Source organism: Euphorbia lathyris, chromosome 4 (genome assembly GCF_963576675.1).
Source record: "Euphorbia lathyris chromosome 4, ddEupLath1.1, whole genome shotgun sequence".
Classification (NCBI taxonomy): Eukaryota; Viridiplantae; Streptophyta; class Magnoliopsida; order Malpighiales; family Euphorbiaceae; genus Euphorbia; species Euphorbia lathyris.
In genome coordinates, this window is record NC_088913.1 from 3,270,778 (window position 1) to 3,291,615 (window position 20,838).

Consider the following 20,838-nt stretch of genomic DNA (forward strand, 5'->3'; position numbering starts at 1 on the left):
ATTACAGCCAACAATGAGACTATTTTTATACTTGGAATCAATTTTTGGGTTGGGCTGGGATGAATTTGGGAGTCAATTTTTTTACCTTAGTCCTGTTTGGCGGGAGCCCCATGTAAATATAATGCGAGTTGGATTGAACTTGGACAAGATAGTTTACTATAAAATCCGATTAGAGTGCGGTCCGATTCCTGAACATGTCTATTACGGCCAACGGTGAGAGTATTTTTATACTAAAAAATAAAAATAAAAACAAAAGCATTTTGAAAAGAATAGAAGGCTTAATAGACATCCAACCCCCTAAACTTGTAACTTTTTTTCACCTAGCCCCCTCAACTTAGGGGACAACCTCTCAACCCCCTCAACTTTCCAAAAACATCACATACAGCCCCTTACACCCCTATGTTCGGTCAAAATATTGACCCGTATAGAAAACGTTGTTGACCACACCAATGCCACATGTCATTTTTTTTATTAAATTTTTCCAAGTGATTATTGTATGCGAGGTGTTGTCGTTGTTTGTCGTCGCAGCCTTAACGAGTTGCTGAGGTTGGCGGTAGTGGTCATCGAGGTGAAATCACTTGAAAAAATTTAATAAAAAAGTGATACGTGACATTGGTGTGGTCAATAATCAAGCGCGTTTTCTACACGGGTCAATATTTTGACCGAACATAGGGGTGTAAGGGGCTGTATGTGATGTTTTTGGAGAATTGAGGGGGTTGAGAGGTTGTCCCCTAAGTTGAGGGGACCAGGTGAAAAAAAGTTACAAGTTTAGAGGGTTAGATACCTATTAAGCCAAGAATAGAACATAGAAATGTGTAATTTGAATGAAAAGAAAGCAGACAAAAGAACATCTTTGTCATAATGTATACGATAAGTCATTGTTGCTTGAAGCAATTGCAGTGAGATAGAGCAGCTTTAATCAATCCTCTACGAAAAGGAAACTTCTTTTTAAATGTCACAACACAACATTAAGCTACATAAGGTTTGTACCCGTTTGTTTCGGTTATTTCTGTTTACTGTTTGTTTTTACGTTTAGCTATTTGTTGTTACTATGTTAGTTGTTTTTTTTGTACAAAAAAGCAGCGGTTTTGGAATTTTATCAAAGACCTTCTATCTTGTGTTTAAAAGGCAAAAAGATGTTTTGAAAAATGGAAACAAACAGATGCTAAATATATTTGTATAATTATCAATCAAAATTAATTGTATTATTAGTATCATAAATAATTATTGAATACCTCAATGTATATAAAACCAGTTAATTAAAAAAAATCTTAAATATTTTATTTACATGATATATTCAATGGCCAATACAGGATTGGTCTGTTTGGGGGCCGATTTTACACTTACGTGTAATTTTTTTTTACTAAATCGAACTTATTCAAATTGTCTCTGAATATGTACATGTTATCATCTGAGTGGTCCAGAACCATTTTTTACATACCAATGTAAAACTTCTGAAAATTAAGCTAGATTTGGACTACAGAAATAAGATTGAGTTGTTTTTAACAAAATTTTAACAAATTTTTTCCCTAATCTAGTTGAATTTTGTAATTAAATACAAATTCAATGGGTTAATTAAGCACTCCGAACCTTAATTAAATACAACCTTAATAAGTTAATTTTGTATCAATCATACATCAATCCCCAATTTAACAAATACTCAATCAAAATTCTAGGTCAAATAACCAATTTATCAAATACTAAATCAAAGTTTTAGGTCAAATCTCAAATTTATCAAATACTCAATCAAAGTTTAATCAAACCACTAATTTAACACCCCTCCCCCATTTAATCAAAGTTTGTGGAGAAAGGGGTCGGAACCACCCCTGGTCAGAATGGTTCTGGCGGCCAGAGGGGCTCGTGTCTCCGCCTTTGGTTATGTTATATCATGCACTAATTACATATCAATTGGTTTTAAAAACGAAAAATATAGTATTTTTTTAATGATTCTAGAATAGATTTAAAGATACAATATTTTAATTTTTTGGCTTAATATCACGCCGTTCTCCGAACTTGTCCTGTTTTGTCACTTAATCTTTTCTACTTAGCGGCCAATCAACTAAAAAATTGTCATACATTTGACCCATTTGTGTCTGACATTGGGTACACTTCCAAATACACCTATCTTATGATGCGAACTCTTCATCCCTTACTTTAAAACAGACATAAAAACTTAAGAGCTCGAAATGTTACATGTGCTGAATTGAAAGAGCTAATAGAATGCACTCAATGAGTTTACTAAATCTATTCTTACTCTAACGCATAATAATACAGGGTTAATCATGTCACACTAAATAAGTTTAAAAGAAAAATGAGACATATTTAAAATGTAGGAGGACATTCAGTATTTTCGTTGCCAAGTTGAGGGGTCCATGTTGGGGTTGCAATAAAGTCAAGCCGAGATTTAGCCTGCTTATGCCCGGTTCATCAGAAAGTTGATGAGCTCGAGCTAAACTTCATGATTGTGAGATGCTTGCGAGCAACTCGTTAGTTCTGTTCATAAGCTTCTCCTGCGAACAACTCATTAATTATGATCATTTGATATTTCTTTAATATAAAACTATATAAGTTTTGAAACCTACAAAATTAAAGTTACTAAATTGTTTTATGTTTCTTCTTTTATTGAAATACTTTTATTTAAAAAAAATCGAACCAAACTTACTCACGAACGTGTTCATTAACATTATGATTAGAGATATAGGCCAGACTCATATAAAGGCCCATCGGGTCAACCCAGGACAACAGGCCCCTGATCAGTGCCTATAAATACCCCTCAAAGAGCTCCCATAAAGGTAGAACATATGCTTTCTCTCTCTATCATATTACTTTGCACCTTGCACATTAGAATACTGACTTAATCGTCGGAGTGTACCCAGGGACCGATCCCCTCACAGGGATATCGATCATCTAGATCACCTCGGAACCGCTCCAATATATCCCCTTGTTACTGTTCAGTCTGATACCTAATTACATTATAATCGAGTTTGTTCATGAACCTATAACCGAGTCTGCTCGTGAGCTTTCAAGTCGAGTTTCATTGTGCTCAAGCTCGGTTTATTTATAACTTGAGCCAAACACTGTCGAGTAGGGCATTAATCGAGCCGAGCTTTAGCCTGCTCATGCATGGCTCGTCAGAAAATTGACGAGATCGAGATTGAGCTCGAGCTCGAGCTCAACATTCTGTTTGTGAATTGCTTACGAGCTGTCAGTGAGCTTGTTAACGAGTCTGTTCACGAGTTTTGCTCGTGACCAACTCATTAATTAAGTTCATAAACTTTGCTCGCGAATAACTCATTAATTATATTGATTTGAAATTTCTTTAACACAAAATTACACAGTTTTTAAATCTATAAAATTAAAGTTACACAAAACATGTTGTCTTACATTTCCCCCTTTATAAAAATATTATTATTAAAAAAAATAATCTAACTAAGTTTACTCACGAGCGTGTCCATAAACATTATAATGAAACTTGCTCATAAACCTATAAACGAGTCGAGCTTTGCCGTATTCAAGATCGGCTCTATAAATCGAGTAGAATACCAAACTGCTCGACTTATTTACAACCATAGCATCGAGCTTTTATCGAGCCGAACGTCTAACTGCTTATGAGCGGCTCGACTCACCCTAGTCCGTGGTGTTTTTTTTTAAAGGAAAGGAAAAGACAACAATAGACCTTTTTTTTTTTTTTTGAAGATTGTATTTCATATTTAGAATTGTGTTTATGAACATTATAATCAAAGTTACTCATAAATCTATAATCGAGCCGAGCTCCGCCGTGTTCAAGCTCGTCTCTGTAAATCGAGCCGAACACGGAGCTACTTATGAGCGGCTCGACTTTTCTAGTGTCATAATATTGAATTTTTATCGACCCGAATGTCAAACTGCTCTTATATGTCCATGGTTTTTTTTTTTTTTTTGGTAACAATTGACAATATTTGAAGATGGTAGTATTTCATACTTCTCCTCCTTGTTACAAACCGTTATTATTTGAAAGATAGTTGCAAAACACAAGGCATTTTGATGATTATCATTATCATAATCTCAATTTAAAAAATTTCAAGAAGAACCCCCTTTGACTTTATAACCTCTATACTATTTTATTTCCCACCAAATATTTATAAAATCACATTTATCATCCCTTCATCTTCCTCATGCAAAATTAATGCACCTCACCTCACCTTACTCCTTTTCCTTCAAATACCATAAATTTATGTCCTTTTTTCCCCCAATCTCAGTTTCACTCAATTGGGTATTCAATCATTCACCCAAAAACAAAACACCATAACCAACCTAACCATTAATAGACAAATCACCTTAAACCAAACCAAACAAGGCATAACATAACTCTCACTACCAAAACCCCCAAATTAGCAATGCAATTTGCTACTCTTTTCATCACTGCAACTTTTCTTCTCAATTTCTCCATTGCCCTCAAGGTATTTTCTTCTGGGTTTTTCTGGGTTTTCTTCTAAACCCTTGTTCTTGATGTTTTCATGGTTAAAGGTGTGAACTTTATGCTGATTTTTTCTTTTTCAGGAGGGGCAAACATGTGTTTCGGATAGGAATTGTGATTCTGGGTTGCACTGTGAAACTTGTTTGGCTAATGGGAATGTGAGACCTCGATGTACTAGAGTTCAGCCTGTGAATCCAATTTCAAAGGTATGTAAAGATTCAAACTTGGTATAAACCATTGCCCCCTGGATTTGAGGGACAACCTATTTTGGCCCCTCAACTATTTAAAAGTGTTATTAGCAACCTCCTATTTTTTTTTACGAGAGATGGTACTCTACCCACGGGTACCCAGTACTATCCGACCCTAGACTATCCCTACGTAACTAGTATGAGATCTTACCCGTTAGGGTAATGGGACGGTATGAGAATACCTTAGGATACCGAGTAATGGGACGGTATGAGAATACCTTAGGATACTCGGTAACCGTTATCCGTTATAACTTTTATATATTAAAAAATATTATTGTGTTTTAGATTTAAGATGTAAGATTTGAATACCAACCTTTTGTTTTTCGATACCACTGAGCAACTTTATTTTTATTGATTAAGGTTGAATTTGTTCAATCTTTGGATGAATGATTTATTAAATTTATACTTTGTTAAATTTGTAATATTTTTTGTTTTATTTATTGATTCTTAACGGGTAAGGGTACCCGCGGGTACACATGAATTGAATGGGACGAGTATGAGATGCAAAACATATACCCGCGTATTACTATCCTTATTCATTATAACGGAAACAAGATGAAGTTCCAATATTAGTAGGTTCATGGAAGTATTGAAACCATCCTGCATATATGTAGACGATTTAGAAAGTGTTAAAAGCTATATGCAATTTTTACAAGAGAACTTGTATATAGTCTATATTATCCTCATTTGCAGTTTGTTTTAGTAGTGACTTTGGTGCTTGCAACGAGAACATATCATAATGTCATGATTATTATCACTTTTAAATAGTTGAAGGGGTAAATAGGTGGTCATATAAGTTCAGGGGACAAAATGACCAAAAGTGAGATCAGGCCACACCGAATGGTTTAAGCCTTCAAACTTTTATAAAGATTCAAACTTTTTTACACTATGAAATGTGGGAATGTGCAATTTTTTATGTGATTGATAATGGGATTTTGGGTGATTTTTTTTGTGTTCAGGTAAAAGGGTTGCCGTTTAATCAGTATACATGGTTAACAAGCCATAATTCGTTTGCTAGATTAGGGGTTAGGTCAGCTACTGGTTCTGTTCTTCTAACCCCCATGAATCAGCAGGATACTGTTACGAGCCAGCTTCAGGTACGTCCTACTTCATTTTTTTTAAGTGTTCGTTTGGTTCTCCTTTTCGTATGTTAAGTGGTGTAGACAGAGGTGGGCCTGTAAGTGACGTCCCCCTCTGGGTTGCCAGAATCACCCCTATTATCTCTACTAAGTAGTGCCGTATACATGATTGATCTGTTGGGGGCAAGTGGGCGCAATGTTTTTCTTGCTAAATCGAATTTGGCGTATCAATGTAAATTTTTTCAAAATTAAGCTAGATTTGGACTACAAAAGTAAGATTGAGTCGTTTTGAATAAACTTAGAGAAATTTATCGCCTATCATATATTAATCAAGTTTGATTTTGTAATTAAATACAAATTCAGTGAGTTAAATAACCACTCCGAACCTTAATTTGTCGGAAACAGGGCGCCGAAACCATCCATAATAGGGGCAGTTTCAACGGCCGGGGCTCCGGAAACCATCCATAGTAGGAGTGGTTCAGGCGGCTCGGGGGCTAGGCCCATCCAAGCCCCCTGTCTCCGCCCCTGCTACTATGCATGGTTTCGACCCTCACGGCCACCAGAACCATATCTATTATGGATAGTTTCGGTCCCTTTGTTTGCGATAAATTAAGGTTGGGATGTATTTATTTACAAAATTTAACTTGATTAATATATGATAGGGGATAAATTTCTCTAAACTTGTTCAAAAAGACTAAATTTAGCTTAATTTTGAGAAGTTTTACAGTGACATGGAAAAATTAGTTCTAGACCACTCAGATGATAACATGTATACATAGACCGAAAAAAAACTGAGCGAGTTTAATTTAGCAAATTTTTTTTTTTTTTTTACATACCAAGTGTAAATTTGGCCGGAAAGCTGACCAATTCTGTATTGAAACACTAGAATAGACATGTTTGTTTACAATTAATAAACAACTGCTTTTAGCTATTTCGGATAGAAAATAAACTAATGGTAAACTAATAATAATGGAGTACAACTAGTGGCGAATATATAACTGTTACGTTGAGAGCAATTCTACACCTGTGTATATATTTCTTTTTCACGCTATCTTAATACCCGAAACTCCAATCTTTCGAAAATGGGGAACTGAAACCATCCCTGATTACGGCGGCCGGGGCCGGGGCCGGGGCCGGGCAAGCCCCCTTGTCTTCCCCCTGGCTATAACAAACAACCGATATAAACAAGGGAACCAAACAGTACTTTAATCATGTTTGGCTTGCTTCCTAGAAAAGAGTGAAATATCATTGTTGCTTTTCCATGTGAATGTTGGGACTAGAAATTTGCTGAAAGTAAAGGTTCCATTTTGGTTGGTGGGTGGACCACAATACCCTTGTTTGAATTGGAACTTTGGAGTATAAGACAAGGGTAATTCAGTACTTTTAATTTTTGAGGTTGTTTGTTTGGAGTTTTCCTGCCCTTTGAAGTCTTGATTTTGTACCTATTTTTAATTTCATCAACTAGGTGTTAGTTAAAGCTTCTAGTTTATAAAATTATCAACTATCAATTGCCTCATTTTTTAAAAGAAATTTTTTTATTAAATTTATTTTCTGTATCATCATCTACAAGAAACATTCTTCCTATAATTGTTAAAACAAATAAATTTTTTAAGTAAAACCAATTCTTTGTTTAGGGGCAGTTTGTTTTACATGCTGTTTTGTGTTAGGATTTGCTGTTTACTGTTTGAAAAAACTGTTTTTCCAAAAAGCAAAGATTCTCTGCTTTTATAAAAAGCTACTTTTTCAAAGTGAAAAAGTAAACCGGAGGTCGAAAAGCAGCAACCAAACACTCCTTTAATATCATGAAAAAAAAGACTTCTAGCAAGTTGGGTTGCTTGCATATGGCTTCACAATTTTTTTTTTGTGTTTATTCAATCCGAGATCATGGAATTGGAATAAGTTTGGTAGCGGATCACAGAATCTCAGTGATCTTCTCTATCTAATGAATAGAGATTCCACTTAAAAAGTTTTCGCCGTGCAACCACGCCCTTATCTAGCCTTGTCCGTCCCTCGAAACCCACTTGTTGGGGTTGGCTAAATGTGAAGATGGTGCTTACCTACGTTACACGGAAACTCCTCTTAAGTAGTGTTTCTCCGTTTCGTGTCCGTACATTTCCTGGTGTATGTTTCACTATATTGCATGGAAACTGAGACTGACACTGGAAAACGGTATTTCTGTGAAAAAAATATACTCTCTCCGTTCTTTTTTATATGTCATTTAAGGTTTTTCATCAAAACCAGTGAATTACACTATTAAAATGACTAATTTACCCTTAATACCTCTCTCCTAAATTTCTACTTCCTATGCAAAATTCTCTCTTTAATTTTTATGTCTTAATTAGGATTACTTGAATTAATACCAAACTTCTCTCTTACCATAAATAAGGGCAAAGTTGAGAAAATATTTTTAAAAGTGCATTGGTAATACAAAACGACAAAAAAAAAAAAAAAATTAAAAACCTAAAACTTCGTATAATAAAAAAACGGAGGGAGTAGCTAGAAAGGGGAAGTGGAAATGAAAAAGAAACTGAAATGGAAATGGACACAAAACGCAGAAATACTACTGAAGCAGAGTTTCCGTGCAACATAAGTGCTTACCAACAATCTAGTCTCAATGGCATTTGGTTAGGTATGGAAATGGCCATGATCATTTTTTCTGGTTTAATTTCCTTTTTTGAAGTAAAAATGAAGTTAATATTCAAATAATGAAAAAGAAAAGTCCCACAAGGGCAGTTGTTGAAAGGTTCCTCTTTTTGAGTTTTATAATGTGTGCTTGCTTTTGTTCACATGTGGATGAGATCATGAATTGTGCAGCAGGGCAATTTTAAAGTTATAATCTTGACTTCAAAAACATGTTTGTCATAGTTTATAATATGTGCTTTGTGGGGGAATAGATTAGGTAGCCCTTCAAAAGAAACTTTCAACCCAAGTTTAAGATGGTATTAGGGTCTTCAAGTCCAATGATGCGCTAGAAGGGTTTGAGCATCCACTGGTCGCTGAAAAACTTCAAAAATTCTATGAAAACTATATTCGGGGCTTTAATTTTTATATAAAAACACATAAAAAAGAAAATCAATTTAGCATCCATAAATCACGAGAGACTACCACCAAGCACTCCCTATCAGTGAATCCTAGATCCGTCACTGTTCGAACTTCGGGCTCTAGATGAGTTATTTATAAGCGCAAGACAATCCTCCTCCTTTTAAGTTCCGTTTAAGGTGATTATTAGGTCCAAGTTTAAAATTTTATAATTGTGGGGGGGTTGCCCCTTTTGGGGATGAGTTAGACCCAAGTTTAAGATGGTATTAAAGTCTCTTAGTCCGATGTTGTGACACCCATTGTTGAGTCACCGCAGATGTCCAATCGTGTAAAATTTACGCTATAGATGAGTTATTTATAAGCGTGAGACAATCGTCAGCTTGAAAGTTCCTTCTAGGTCTGTTAGGTCCAAGTTTAAGACTTTGTGTGGAATGGATGTGCTTTTGGGAATGAGTTAGCCCCAAGTTGAAGATGGTATTAGTCTTCTATTCCGTTGTTCTACACTCATTATTGGGTCACGGTAGATGTCCAGTCCTACAAACTTCGCACTCCAGATGAGTTATTTATAAGTGTGAGACAATCGTTCGCTTTAAAGTTCCTTTTAGGGGTCCGTTAGGTCCAAGTTTAAGACTTTGTGTGGAACTGATGTGCTTTCGGGAATGAGTTAGCCCCAAGTTGAAGATGGTATTAGTCTTCTATTCCGTTGTTCTACACTCATTGGGTCACGGTAGATGTCCAGTCCTACAAACTTCACACTCTATATGAGTTATTTATAAGTGTGAGACAATCGTTCGCTTTAAAGTTCCTTTTAGGGGTCCGTTAGGTCCAAGTTTAAGACTTTGTGTGGAACTGATGCGCTTTCGGGAATGAGTTAGCCCCAAGTTTAAGATGGTATTAGAGTCTTCTATTCCGATGTTCTACACTCATTATTGGGTCATTGTAGATGTCCAGTCCTGCATACTTTGCACTCCAGATGAGTTATTTATAATTGTGAGACAATCGTGTGCTTTAAAGTTCCTTTTAGGGGTCCGTTAGCTCCAAGTTTTAAGACTTTGTGTGGAACTGACGGTGCAAGACATATGCTATTGTGTTACATAACTTTTTTTATTATCGCTCTGTTTGGCAATTAGCTGTTAGCTGCTAGCTGATCATATTAGATGTTAGCTGACTACCTTTTTGGTTAGCTGATTTGATTAGTTGGTTTGGTAAAACTTAGCTGATTCTAATAGCTGTTTGTGTAAAATGACAAATAAGGATATGGTAAAGCATTTATTTGGAATTAAATGGTAGTAATTAGGGTAAAAATATCCTTCAAAAGAGATGGAGCAATAAGCTAATTGAAAAAGCTCATCAAACCAGTTTTTTCAAAATTAGCTTTTTGGACCCAATAAACTCTTTTAATCCTCTCTTCACCAAACACCACTATTAGAGGTTTGATTAGTCAAAATCTCTAAAATAGCTCAAATCTCTAATTTTATCCAAAAAGCTCTTTACCAAAACAGGACCTATATTAGAATAAGGAATAAATCAACAAGATTCTCTCTAATCTTGACTGCTAAACTCTTAATATATTGTTAAATGAGATGGAACATAAAGAGATGGTAGTCACAATTAATAAAAGACATGACTTTTTTGTTTATTTGTGCATTAATTTGCTGTTAGGACATTGTTTAAGTGATTAAAGTAACTTTGTTTTATTCCCTTTTGTGGAGTTGGCCATTTCTTTTTCCTTTTTGACAAAAGTAGTAGTATTTGTTTTTAAGAAGACTTAAACTTGAACCTTACCACTAGCATGTGGTTGGATGGGCAATTCTTTGTTTTTAAAAGACTTAATATATTAGGGATTTTTGTTTTAAGTGGTTTTCGTCTAGTCAGTGACTAACCAAGTGAATCTGATCAGTCACAGTTAAATCTAGGCTTATTAAATCTAAGCTTTATGATGATTCTAATCTCCACGGTAGGATTGTAATAAACCCATATCTAACGGTGATTGAACAAATTCACTTGGTCAGTCGCTGACGAAGTGAAAACTACTGTTTTTGTACTTAGCCCACTAATATGATTGCAGCGGACTCTAAAAATGTCTTTTATTAGCCCTCTGAACTTACTTAAACTAATATGATTAATTCTATAAATCTTACTGTTGAACAAAATGGGGATTTTGACAAATTGAAATGTGTATCACTGTAAGCACATTCAGGAGACCATTAAAGTACTTTAAGCAAGTTTAGGAGGCGAACAAATCACTTTAAATAAGTTCAAGGGGCAATAAAACACTTTAAACGAGTTCAAGAGACTAGTGGGATATCTCTAAAGTTTATGGGGCTAATTGGACTATTTTGCCAAATACATATACCTAATACCCGAGTTAAATGCACCGTTAGTCACTGAACTTTCATGGTTGTCTCAAAATGGTCACTTAATTTCAATTTGTCTCAATAAAATCATTTAACTTTGAATTTTGTCTCAATAAAGCACACCGGAAAAGTGACGTGGTTGCCATATCAGTAGTAGGCAACTTTCACTGTTGACTGAAGCAACACCGTGGCTTCCACCTAGATGACACGTGGTTTCCACCTAACTGACCGGAACGACATGTGTCAGCTTGGTGGCACCCACTTGTCATTTCGGTCAGCTAGGTGGAAGCCACGTGACATTTCGGTCAATAGGTGTCTTTTGTTTTTGAAGTCGCCAGAGTGATTTTATTGATGCTAATTGAAGTTAAGTGACCATTTCGAGGAGTTCTTATATTAAGTACCTGGTCTTCCATGTCAAATGGAGGATCCTCAATTCACATTTGGACACGTGTATTGTGTCTCCACTTAATAATTAAAATAGGGAGGCCTCTTATAATACGTGTGAGTCCATGCAAAATATGTATGAGAGGTCCTCCATTTGAAATGGAGAATCGGATGCTTCTAATAATTTTCCCATTTCGAGACAACCATGAAAGTTGAGTAACCAATGGTGCATTAGCCCCAAATACCCTGATGTATTAAATTAAAGGGTAAATAATTTATTAGTCCCTTACTTTTACCTAACACATTGTTTAGTCATCCTATTTTGAAAAACACATTACAAGATCCCTATCTTTTGTCAATATTAACTCTTTGGTCCTTCTGTCTATTTTATTTTAGATTTTTAACCGTTATATTTGGCATAAACAGACAAACAGAAAATAACAAGTAACATGATCATTTTTTATCTATTATGGCTGTCTTGAAAGTTAAGATATGTTAGACAGAAAGACCAAATGGTTAATATTGATAAAAGATAGAGACTTTATAATGTGTTTTTCAAAATAGAGAGACTAAACAATATGTTAGGTAAAAAGTGGGGGACTAATAAATTATTTACCCTAAATTAAACATTTAAAAAAGAAAGACTCGAACTTGAACCCCCTACTGTCAGTATGGTAACTTAGTTTTTGTAATAGAACTTTACTGAGAAGTGGTTTTGTTTTGCAGAATGGTGTAAGAGGATTGATGCTGGATATGTATGACTTTGAAAATGACATATGGTTATGTCACTCCTTTGGAGGCAAATGCTACAACTTCACAGCTTTTGTAAGTCTGAAAGATCTATAATTTCAAGATAAGGCTTAATTCATATCTGGTCCTTCCAATTTGCATCCAAACACTTAATGACCCCTAAACTTTCATAACGGTCTTTTCACCCCCTCAAGTTGCTTACACTATCATGGCTAACCCTTTATTTTCGCATAGAAATGTTCACATGACCTTAATGACCAAATGAATTTGAAAGGTCATTAGATGTTTGAGTGCAAGTTGAAAGGGTTGGATAATGTATTAAGCCTTCAAGAAAATTTTGGGGTAAATTACGTTCATGGCCCTTCAACTGGTTTTACTTTCGTTAGTATATTTGACATTCAAAATCGGACATAAAAGTCCTGAACTTTGCCATTACTGATATAATAGTCTTTTATGAAAGTAAACAACCTCAAAATGACTGGTAAAGACCTCAAAAAGGAAAGTCTAGCAAAAGTTATTTAGAACTACATTTTCGATTGAACCACGTTTTTCGATTTTCCAAATCACATTTTCGGACCTTTCTCTTTTTAAATAACCACTTTCTCTCTTCTAGCCAAATAATACCTAAAAACCGCAACTGTAACGACCCGATCCGGAGTGGGTGGCGTCGGGGTAGAAGGCCTGAGCAAGGAGCGGCCCTAAGGGATGGCGATGGGGCAGGAATGAACTGAATCCCACATCGGAAATGGAGAGGAAGTGATTGGGGCTTATTAGTAAGATGTGAATCCAATACATGCAGACGCGTTTTAAAGCCGTGAGGCCCAATGTGTTGGAATTGGGCCAGAGCGGACAATATCTACATGGTATGGGATCAGGGTGTTACAGCAACGTTCTAGAATTAAAGTTGATTAGAATACCATTCCCATCAGTTCTACAAGTTAAGGGATTTTTATGATAGTAAAGGATAAAACTTAAAGACTTTTATGTTCGGTTTTGAAATTCAGATCCATAAAGAATGTAAACCAAAGTTGAGAGACCACAAGTGTAATTTACCTCGTAGTATTTGTGCTTAATTCATCTGTTTGCTCCTGTGCTTGACTCAAAACTTGAATTGCCTTTTAACTTTCAAAAGTTTCAAGTGACCTTTATGTTCAATTGCATTCATTAACCCCCTATTATTATCTAATTGCATCTTATAACTCTCTATTCTTGTCCAATTGCATTCATAACCCCATATTCTATCCAATTGCATTCAATAACTTTAAAATTCCTAATTATTTATCTATTTGATATTTTCATTGACATATGGCGAGCACTTTAACACCGGGCATAGCGTGTCTCCTAATTTCTGTATCCAACGAATTCTATTGAGAAATAGGAATTGTTGAATGCAATTAAACAAAAATATGGATTATTTGAACTTTTAAAAGTTCAGGAAATCGTTGAAGTTTTGAACCAAGTACGAGACAACAAATATATTAAAACTAGTGCTTCTTTTCCATGTGATGCCTATTTGAGCAATTAAAAAACCTTCAAATTCAAACTGTGATGTACCAGCAACCAGCCATTAATGTTATGAAAGAGATACAAGTATTTCTTGAAGCAAATCCATCAGAAATTATCACAATTTTCATTGAAGATTATGTTTCAACACCAAAAGGCTTGACGAATCTGTTTAATGCTGCTGGACTGAGGAAATACTGGTTTCCTGTATCTCAAATGCCTAAAAATGGTGGAAACTGGCCTACTGTTGATGATATGGCTAAGAAGAATCAACGACTTGTCGTTTTCACTTCAAAGTCAGCTAAAGAAGCCTCTGAAGGAATTGCTTACAACTGGAGATATGTGATAGAAAATCAATGTGAGTCCACTTCTTAAACTCTCTCTAAAATGAAATAATAAACGGCCAAAAGTGCAAAAATCAACAACAAAATACATTCATGACCTTGAACTAGACATGTTCATGGGCTGGGCCGGATTTGGGCCGGGTCTAAGAGGGCATGTCATATAATTAATTATTACTTGGGAAAATTACACAGAAATTCATGTTTTAGAAACTATTTACAACTATGTCAAGTCAAAATTCTGGATGATGTCAAACTAGTAAAATCAGTACTTTTAATATATTTTAAAGATTAAAATTTATAAATTAGGATTCTAGAATATATTTTCTAGGGTTTATGATTTATAAATTGGAGTGTAGAATTTTTAAATTAGGGTGTAAAATCATAATATATAGAAAATAATGACATATTAAGAATTAAGTTTGGTGATATGACTTAGTTGTAATTTTGTACTTAATTATGATATTCATGTAATTTACCCCCATTACTTGGTCCTAGCCCACACTATATTTACATTGGGCTCGGGCCGGACTAGGCCAAGTTAAAAGAACTAATTCCCAAGCCCAACCCGACCCGGCCAAACTAATATCTTTGTATTTTTAAAAAATTAAAATTAAACTAAAAAATTATATTAGAAATATAAATAATAAAATACAATAAACTAAATTTTAGATGATTATTTCAGTAAAAATCAATTAACCTAATTCTAAATAAAAAAAAATACAAAACAGTAACAAAAATATGTACATATTTACCAATTCTAAAAAATATATGGTTTGGAAAATTTTATGTTGAAGAAATTTAAAATTTTTATTTTTGGAATATAAAGTTTATTAAACTATAAAATTTATTAAATTAAAGTTATTATTAAAATTTCGGGCCGGGCTGGTTGGGCCTGCGTTTTGAGAAAAATCCTAAACCCAACCTACTCTGTATTCAGGCCTAAACGGGCTTGGGCCGGACTAGGCCTATTACGAAACATATACATCCAAGCCCAGTCTTTGAAGAGCGGGCTTGGATGGGCTGGGCTGGCCAGTTGGCTTTTGAACAGGTCTACCTTGAACCTATAAAGCACCGACTCTGGTGCAGATGTGGCTGCGAGTATGAGTGCCGATGTGAGAAATGGCATTTTAAAAAAATACGTGACACGGGTGTAGTGGGACACGATAAATCTCTATATAATTAATTTTTTTATTAGTCCATGTCTTTTTACTTAACACACTGTTTGGTTCCTCTATTTTGAAAAAAAGGTTATTAATTTTATTATTATATGTTTTTAAAAATAGAGGGACCAAACAATGTGTTAGATAAAAAGAAAAGGATTAATAACCCTAAACAAATCGTAAATAAAGTTCAGTGATAAAAGTACATAAATTAGAGTCCAATTATTTTTTGGAGACTAACTTTATGAATACTTATAAATATAAATGTGTTATTTTTAAACACATAAAGATAAATTCTGCTTGGCTCCTTACTCGAAAGGGATAACCTCTTGATTCTTTTTCTTTTTGAAAAACTGGACACGGCGTGCGAATCTGGCCGTATCCCCAGCAAGTCCCTGTGTTCGGAGAGTTTGACACTGCCACTCCAACCCCCGAAAGAGTCGGTGCTTCATAGCCTTGAACTATAGCGCTATCACATTAGGACTCCCGAAAACTTCATTTCTTGATATAAATTTTTTTAAATTTTATATTAGTGTGACGTTAAAATCCAATTCAACAAAAATCTATTAAAAATTTAACGAAATAATAAACTGGACGAGTTTAACTATATTATTGACTGATTTTTTTATCCACATGACCATGGATTATTGTCAAATATCTATTTTTATTGTCCTATAATTCCTTTTTACAATTTAATTTCTTTATGTCAATATGTAAAAGTAAAATAGATTTTTAACCTTAATTTATGGTGACATGTTTATAAGTTGGGCCGATCTCATGGGCTTTCACCTAAAAATAATCAACCCAATCCCAACTTAGTCCATTATGAATTTAATTTGGTCCGGGCTTGGCTACGATTGGGCTCGAAAATCAAATTCCAAGTCCAACACAATAGGCCTACCTCTTTATATAGTTTTTATTTTTAAATTATTGAATATGGAATAAAGTACAAGTTTAACTTTATGGTTATTGGGGTAGAGCTGATTTAGCTTCCACGTATAAAAGTGCAAACCTGAACATAACATTTATCATATGGTGCAATTTCAAGCATGATTGACAAACATGATTTTCTTTTTCATGTGCAATTTTATATTCTGGTCACTCTCCAATTTTCAGCATTTTGAAAAGCCAATTAGACTTGAAATTGTACATCTTTTGTTAGTGGAAAAAACTTACCTTCAGTCAATTAAGCTTGAAATGGCAACGTCTGAAAAACATTAGGTTTAAGACTACACTGTTTTGTACGTAAAGATACATTCTTTCTTAATAACCATAGGACAAAATTCGTATATTATCTCTTTTAATATTGATACGTAGCATATATACAATAATTAATATTAATAGATGGGACCGGAACGGTAAAACGTTGTTGTCGTGTGACCGAAGGTCACGGGTTCAAGTCTTAGGAGCGGCCTCTTGCCAAAAAAAAAAATGGCAAGGGAAGGCTTGCCCCCAGTACACCGTTGTGGTGGGACCCCTCCCTGGACCCTCGCTTAGCGGGGACGCGTAATGCATCGGGCCGCCTTTTTTTTAGATGGGACCAGAACGGTCCATCTTATTTTTATAAAGGTTAAAGTCCAAAAAAAACTCTTGTACCTTTATGTTATGTCAAATAGGTACTTTTGAATTTATTTTTGTTCCAAACGAAAGTTTTCATTTTGCTAAAAGGTTCTTTTAGTACCACATACTATGAAATCAAATTTTTTATTTTTCAAAATCATCATTTTCAAAACTTTTTCTCTCTAAACATTTACTTTATCTTTCCTTCTAAAGTTGGTTAAAATTGGTTAGTACCACGTCTAAATGGCCTCAAAATTAAAAAGTTGAGAATAGCAGTTGGTTATAATATCATAAAGTCCTTCAATTTTTCAATTATAAAATCGTCACCAGTGATTTTAATTTTGAGATCCTTGTTTTTGCAAAACAAAAAACCTCGGTCATCTCTTGTTCACAAATTTACCCTTTTAAAAATTCCAAATTTAACACAAAAATATACGAACTTACATGGATCTAGGCCGAGTTGAGTCTAATATCGTTTCATCCTGTCTAAGCCCGGCCCATTATACCGGATATAGACGGCTACTCGATCCAGTGAACAGGTCTAATTAATTAAGATGAATTTGACAGATGGAAATGGAGGAATGATAGCAAATTCATGTCCAAACCGATCAGAATCAGCAGCCATGAACACAACATCAAGATCTCTAATCTTGGTGAATTATTTCCCAGATAGAGCAGATGTGACTCAAGCTTGTAAACATAATTCTGCTCCATTAATGGATATGGTTAACACATGTTATGCAGCAGCTTCTAACAGATGGCCTAATTTCATTACAGTTGACTTTTACATGGTATGTATGCATTTTTTATGGAATGAAATAAGAACAAAATTTCAATCTTTTTTATTTATTTTGGGAAATCAATGGCTGATAATGGTCAATTTTATGTACAGAGAAGTGATGGTGGAGGAGCTTCAGAAGCTGTAGATGTTGTCAATGGTCATCTTGTTTGTGGTTGTGACAACATTGCCTCTTGCAAGGTAAGTTATTTTTTTGGGTTAATTACATATAGATTTACTGTGGTTTTGCGGATTTGCAGATGGCTGCTTGTGGTATTTATTTTTTTTGCAAACGCAATCGTACGGTTTGCAAAATTTTGCATTTGGATTCATTTTGTTAGAATTTGACATTTAAGGGTTAAATGATATTTTTTTAGGTTTGAGGTCATTTACGTTTTGTTTTTTATGAGAGAGAAAACTTAAAAAATGATGATTTTAAAAAATAAAAAATATGGTTCCATAATAAATATGATACTAAACAACTTTAATTCTTGAAAATTTTCATTTTGAGGTCGTTATCGGTTAAATTTGTCAAAGTAAAAAAATGTAAAATTTTGCAATCATAAAATTGTGTTTGTAAAAGAAAGTACCACAGGTACCAATCTGCAAATCCGTATAACCACAGGGCATCTACTTGTAATTAACCCTATTTTCTTTTTTTTTTTTGGGAAAATGACAAAAATAAACCTTATAGTTTTGATGATTTTTAAAGACAGTTCTCGTGGTTTAAAAGTTTACAAACATGGGTCTGTACTTTTTGCAGTTTACAAACTCATTCATTTTTTCAAAAATTATTTGCCGTGACTATTTATCCCAAAAGGTAACAATTCAGAGCAATTAAAATGACTGACTTTGCAAATTAGCTAAAAAATTGAGTCGCATATCTTTTAACCGCAAAACTCACAAAGTACAGGCCCATATTTACAAACTTTTAAACCACGAGAACAGGCAAACCACAATATTTATTTTTATATTTTTTTCTTATTTTTTTTGGATAAATTACACTTATGATCCTTGAAATATAGCATTACTAACATTATAATCTAGACCTAAAAAAGAAAAAAAAAACCTAATACATTTGTTGCCTTGTATCCATAAACTCTTAAAAGTTCCAAATGGTCCCTATTCTTATCATATTGCATTCAATAACTATTCTTGTCCAAATGCATTCTATAACCCCCTATTCTTTGCTAATTGTATTCAACAATTCCATATTCATATCTAATTGTATTCAATAACTCCAAAACTTCAAATACCACTCGACTTGGATAAAAAGCACCTATGGCTTCTTATGTTTAATCATTATCACAACATGATCGTTAAACTTTAAAGTAGCACAATAAAACTAAAGTTTTGCTGCGACCATAATAAAGTCATAATGGCCGATTTTAGTGTCCATGTAATGTCGGAAATTCCACTATTTTACTGTCAACATTAGAGGTAAAATTATAATATTCTAAAATAGCTCATGATTGTCAACGTTAGAGTATTTTTTTGCATCTTGTACCTTTTTTAGAATATAAAAAATATAATTTCAAATGTAATAAAATAAATGCATAGTACTCATTTGAGTCCTTAAACTAAAGCTTCGAAGTCAATTAGAACCTTAAACTATCAAAATCATCAATCAGGTCCTTGAACTAAGTAAATATCATTAACTGAGTCCTCATCCTAAGCAAAAATCATCAATTGGGCCCTCATCGAAAATCATTCTGTTGAACAGTTTTAGACTCTCTTCCCCAAATCCATTTTGCGCCCTAACATAGATCATTACAGTCAATGTCAAATAGTCACATTTTCTGATTTTAGGATAGCATAAGGCTCAATTGATGATTTTGCTTAGTTCAGAGACTTAATTGATGATTTTAATAATTTAAAATCCTAATTGACTTTGAAGTTTTAGTTTAGAGGTTAAAATGAGTGTTATGCCTAAAATAAATTAATGTACATAATTATATTTGAGTTCAATGTGGCAAATTGAAAAATTAGAAAATTGAAACATAAAATTAAAAAAAAAATATACAATAATTGATGGATTTCCAAATAATTATTGTTTAATTTATTTATTTATTTTATTTTTTTTTTTGCAGCCAAATATGAGATTTGGAGAGTGTAATAGACCTGAGGCTGGGGTGGCTTTTGGGCCTGGGCCTGCAGTACCAGAAATTAGCTTTGCTTATATGGATCACAACCCAATTCCACTAAAATGGCTACTTGGAACTATTCTTGTGCAAATTTTATTGTCATTGTCAAGATAAATTTTTTTTTTACAAATGGATAAATGTTAATTTTGCCTCTAGTTGAATTTGAAGAAGGTTAATTTTTAATCTTATTGTACAAAATGGATTATGATAAAGATCGTGAGATTAGTTCGTCTACCTTGGTTCGTTCTAGTAATGGGCCTAAAGTGTGGAAAGTTTACTCTAGGAGAAGTAAGGGTATTATGGGTAGTAAAGAGTGAACTGTATCGAGCTGATAAAAGTTAGTTACCGTCTTGGAGAATGTTCCACGCGGTTATATGTAGGGTGTGTACTGTTATTACGATGAGATTTATCTATTTTTGCTCCTAGTGAATAGCTTATTGAGTGAGGAGGATTTCCTGGAAATCATTGCATATGTATGATCAATGCGGATGGATTTCTAAAACTGAATTATATTTCAAAATACACGGAACATTGACAAAGATGCAAGTCAGGTTGGCTCAGCTCAGTATGACTAGAGTGGCTCACCATTAGTTCACGATAGGGAAGGAAGTTTACGAATCTCTGACATTGGCTTAATTCACCAGTGAACTTATTCTAAACTTGAGCGGCTTAGAGATTCAAAATCCAAGTTATCTATGATGCAAAAAATAAGTGATATTCATGACTATATTGAAGAATTTGAGTATTTATTGTCTTTGGTACCACGTCTCTCCAAAGCCTAATCTCTATATTATTTTTTTTTGGGAGGATTGCATAGTGAGGTGAACCTTTAGGTCAGTCCTCACTGCTCGACAACGTGTTTATTTAGCTAAAGATGTGGAGGAGATGTTGAACCTGACAGAGCAACAAGGGATGGTTGGGCGATCCTGTTATGAATGGCGCAGAGAAGAATTGTTCCATGTTAAGTCATGTTATACCGGGTCACACCGACCCGACTTGAATATGGGTCAGTATCCACGAACTGATTTTAAAGGTG

General features: G+C 34.3%; 1 protein-coding gene across 1 annotated transcript; it reads left to right on the forward strand.

The window, feature by feature from the left end:
* The first annotated feature begins 4,041 nt into the window (after positions 1 to 4,041).
* LOC136227829 (PI-PLC X domain-containing protein At5g67130-like) lies at positions 4,042 to 20,248 on the forward strand. The gene is made up of 8 exons (XM_066016594.1): positions 4,042 to 4,439; positions 4,540 to 4,662; positions 5,664 to 5,801; positions 12,290 to 12,388; positions 13,871 to 14,174; positions 17,448 to 17,671; positions 17,773 to 17,859; positions 19,749 to 20,248. The coding sequence occupies exons 1-8, from the start codon at positions 4,377 to 4,379 to the stop codon at positions 19,914 to 19,916; spliced, it is 1,206 nt and encodes a 401-aa protein (XP_065872666.1). The 5' UTR covers positions 4,042 to 4,376; the 3' UTR covers positions 19,917 to 20,248.
* The last annotated feature ends 590 nt before the right edge of the window (positions 20,249 to 20,838 follow it).

What these genes read in the sequence shown, in the direction of transcription:
- LOC136227829 (XM_066016594.1), top strand. Translation starts at nt 4,377, where the DNA reads ATGCAATTTGCTACTCTTTTCATCACTGCAACTTTTCTTCTCAATTTC. An exon ending in ATATGTGATAGAAAATCAAT is followed by an intron (nt 14,175 to 17,447) that starts GTGAGTCCACTT and finishes TGAATTTGACAG; the next exon opens with ATGGAAATGGAGGAATGATA. An exon ending in TTACAGTTGACTTTTACATG is followed by an intron (nt 17,672 to 17,772) that starts GTATGTATGCAT and finishes TTTTATGTACAG; the next exon opens with AGAAGTGATGGTGGAGGAGC.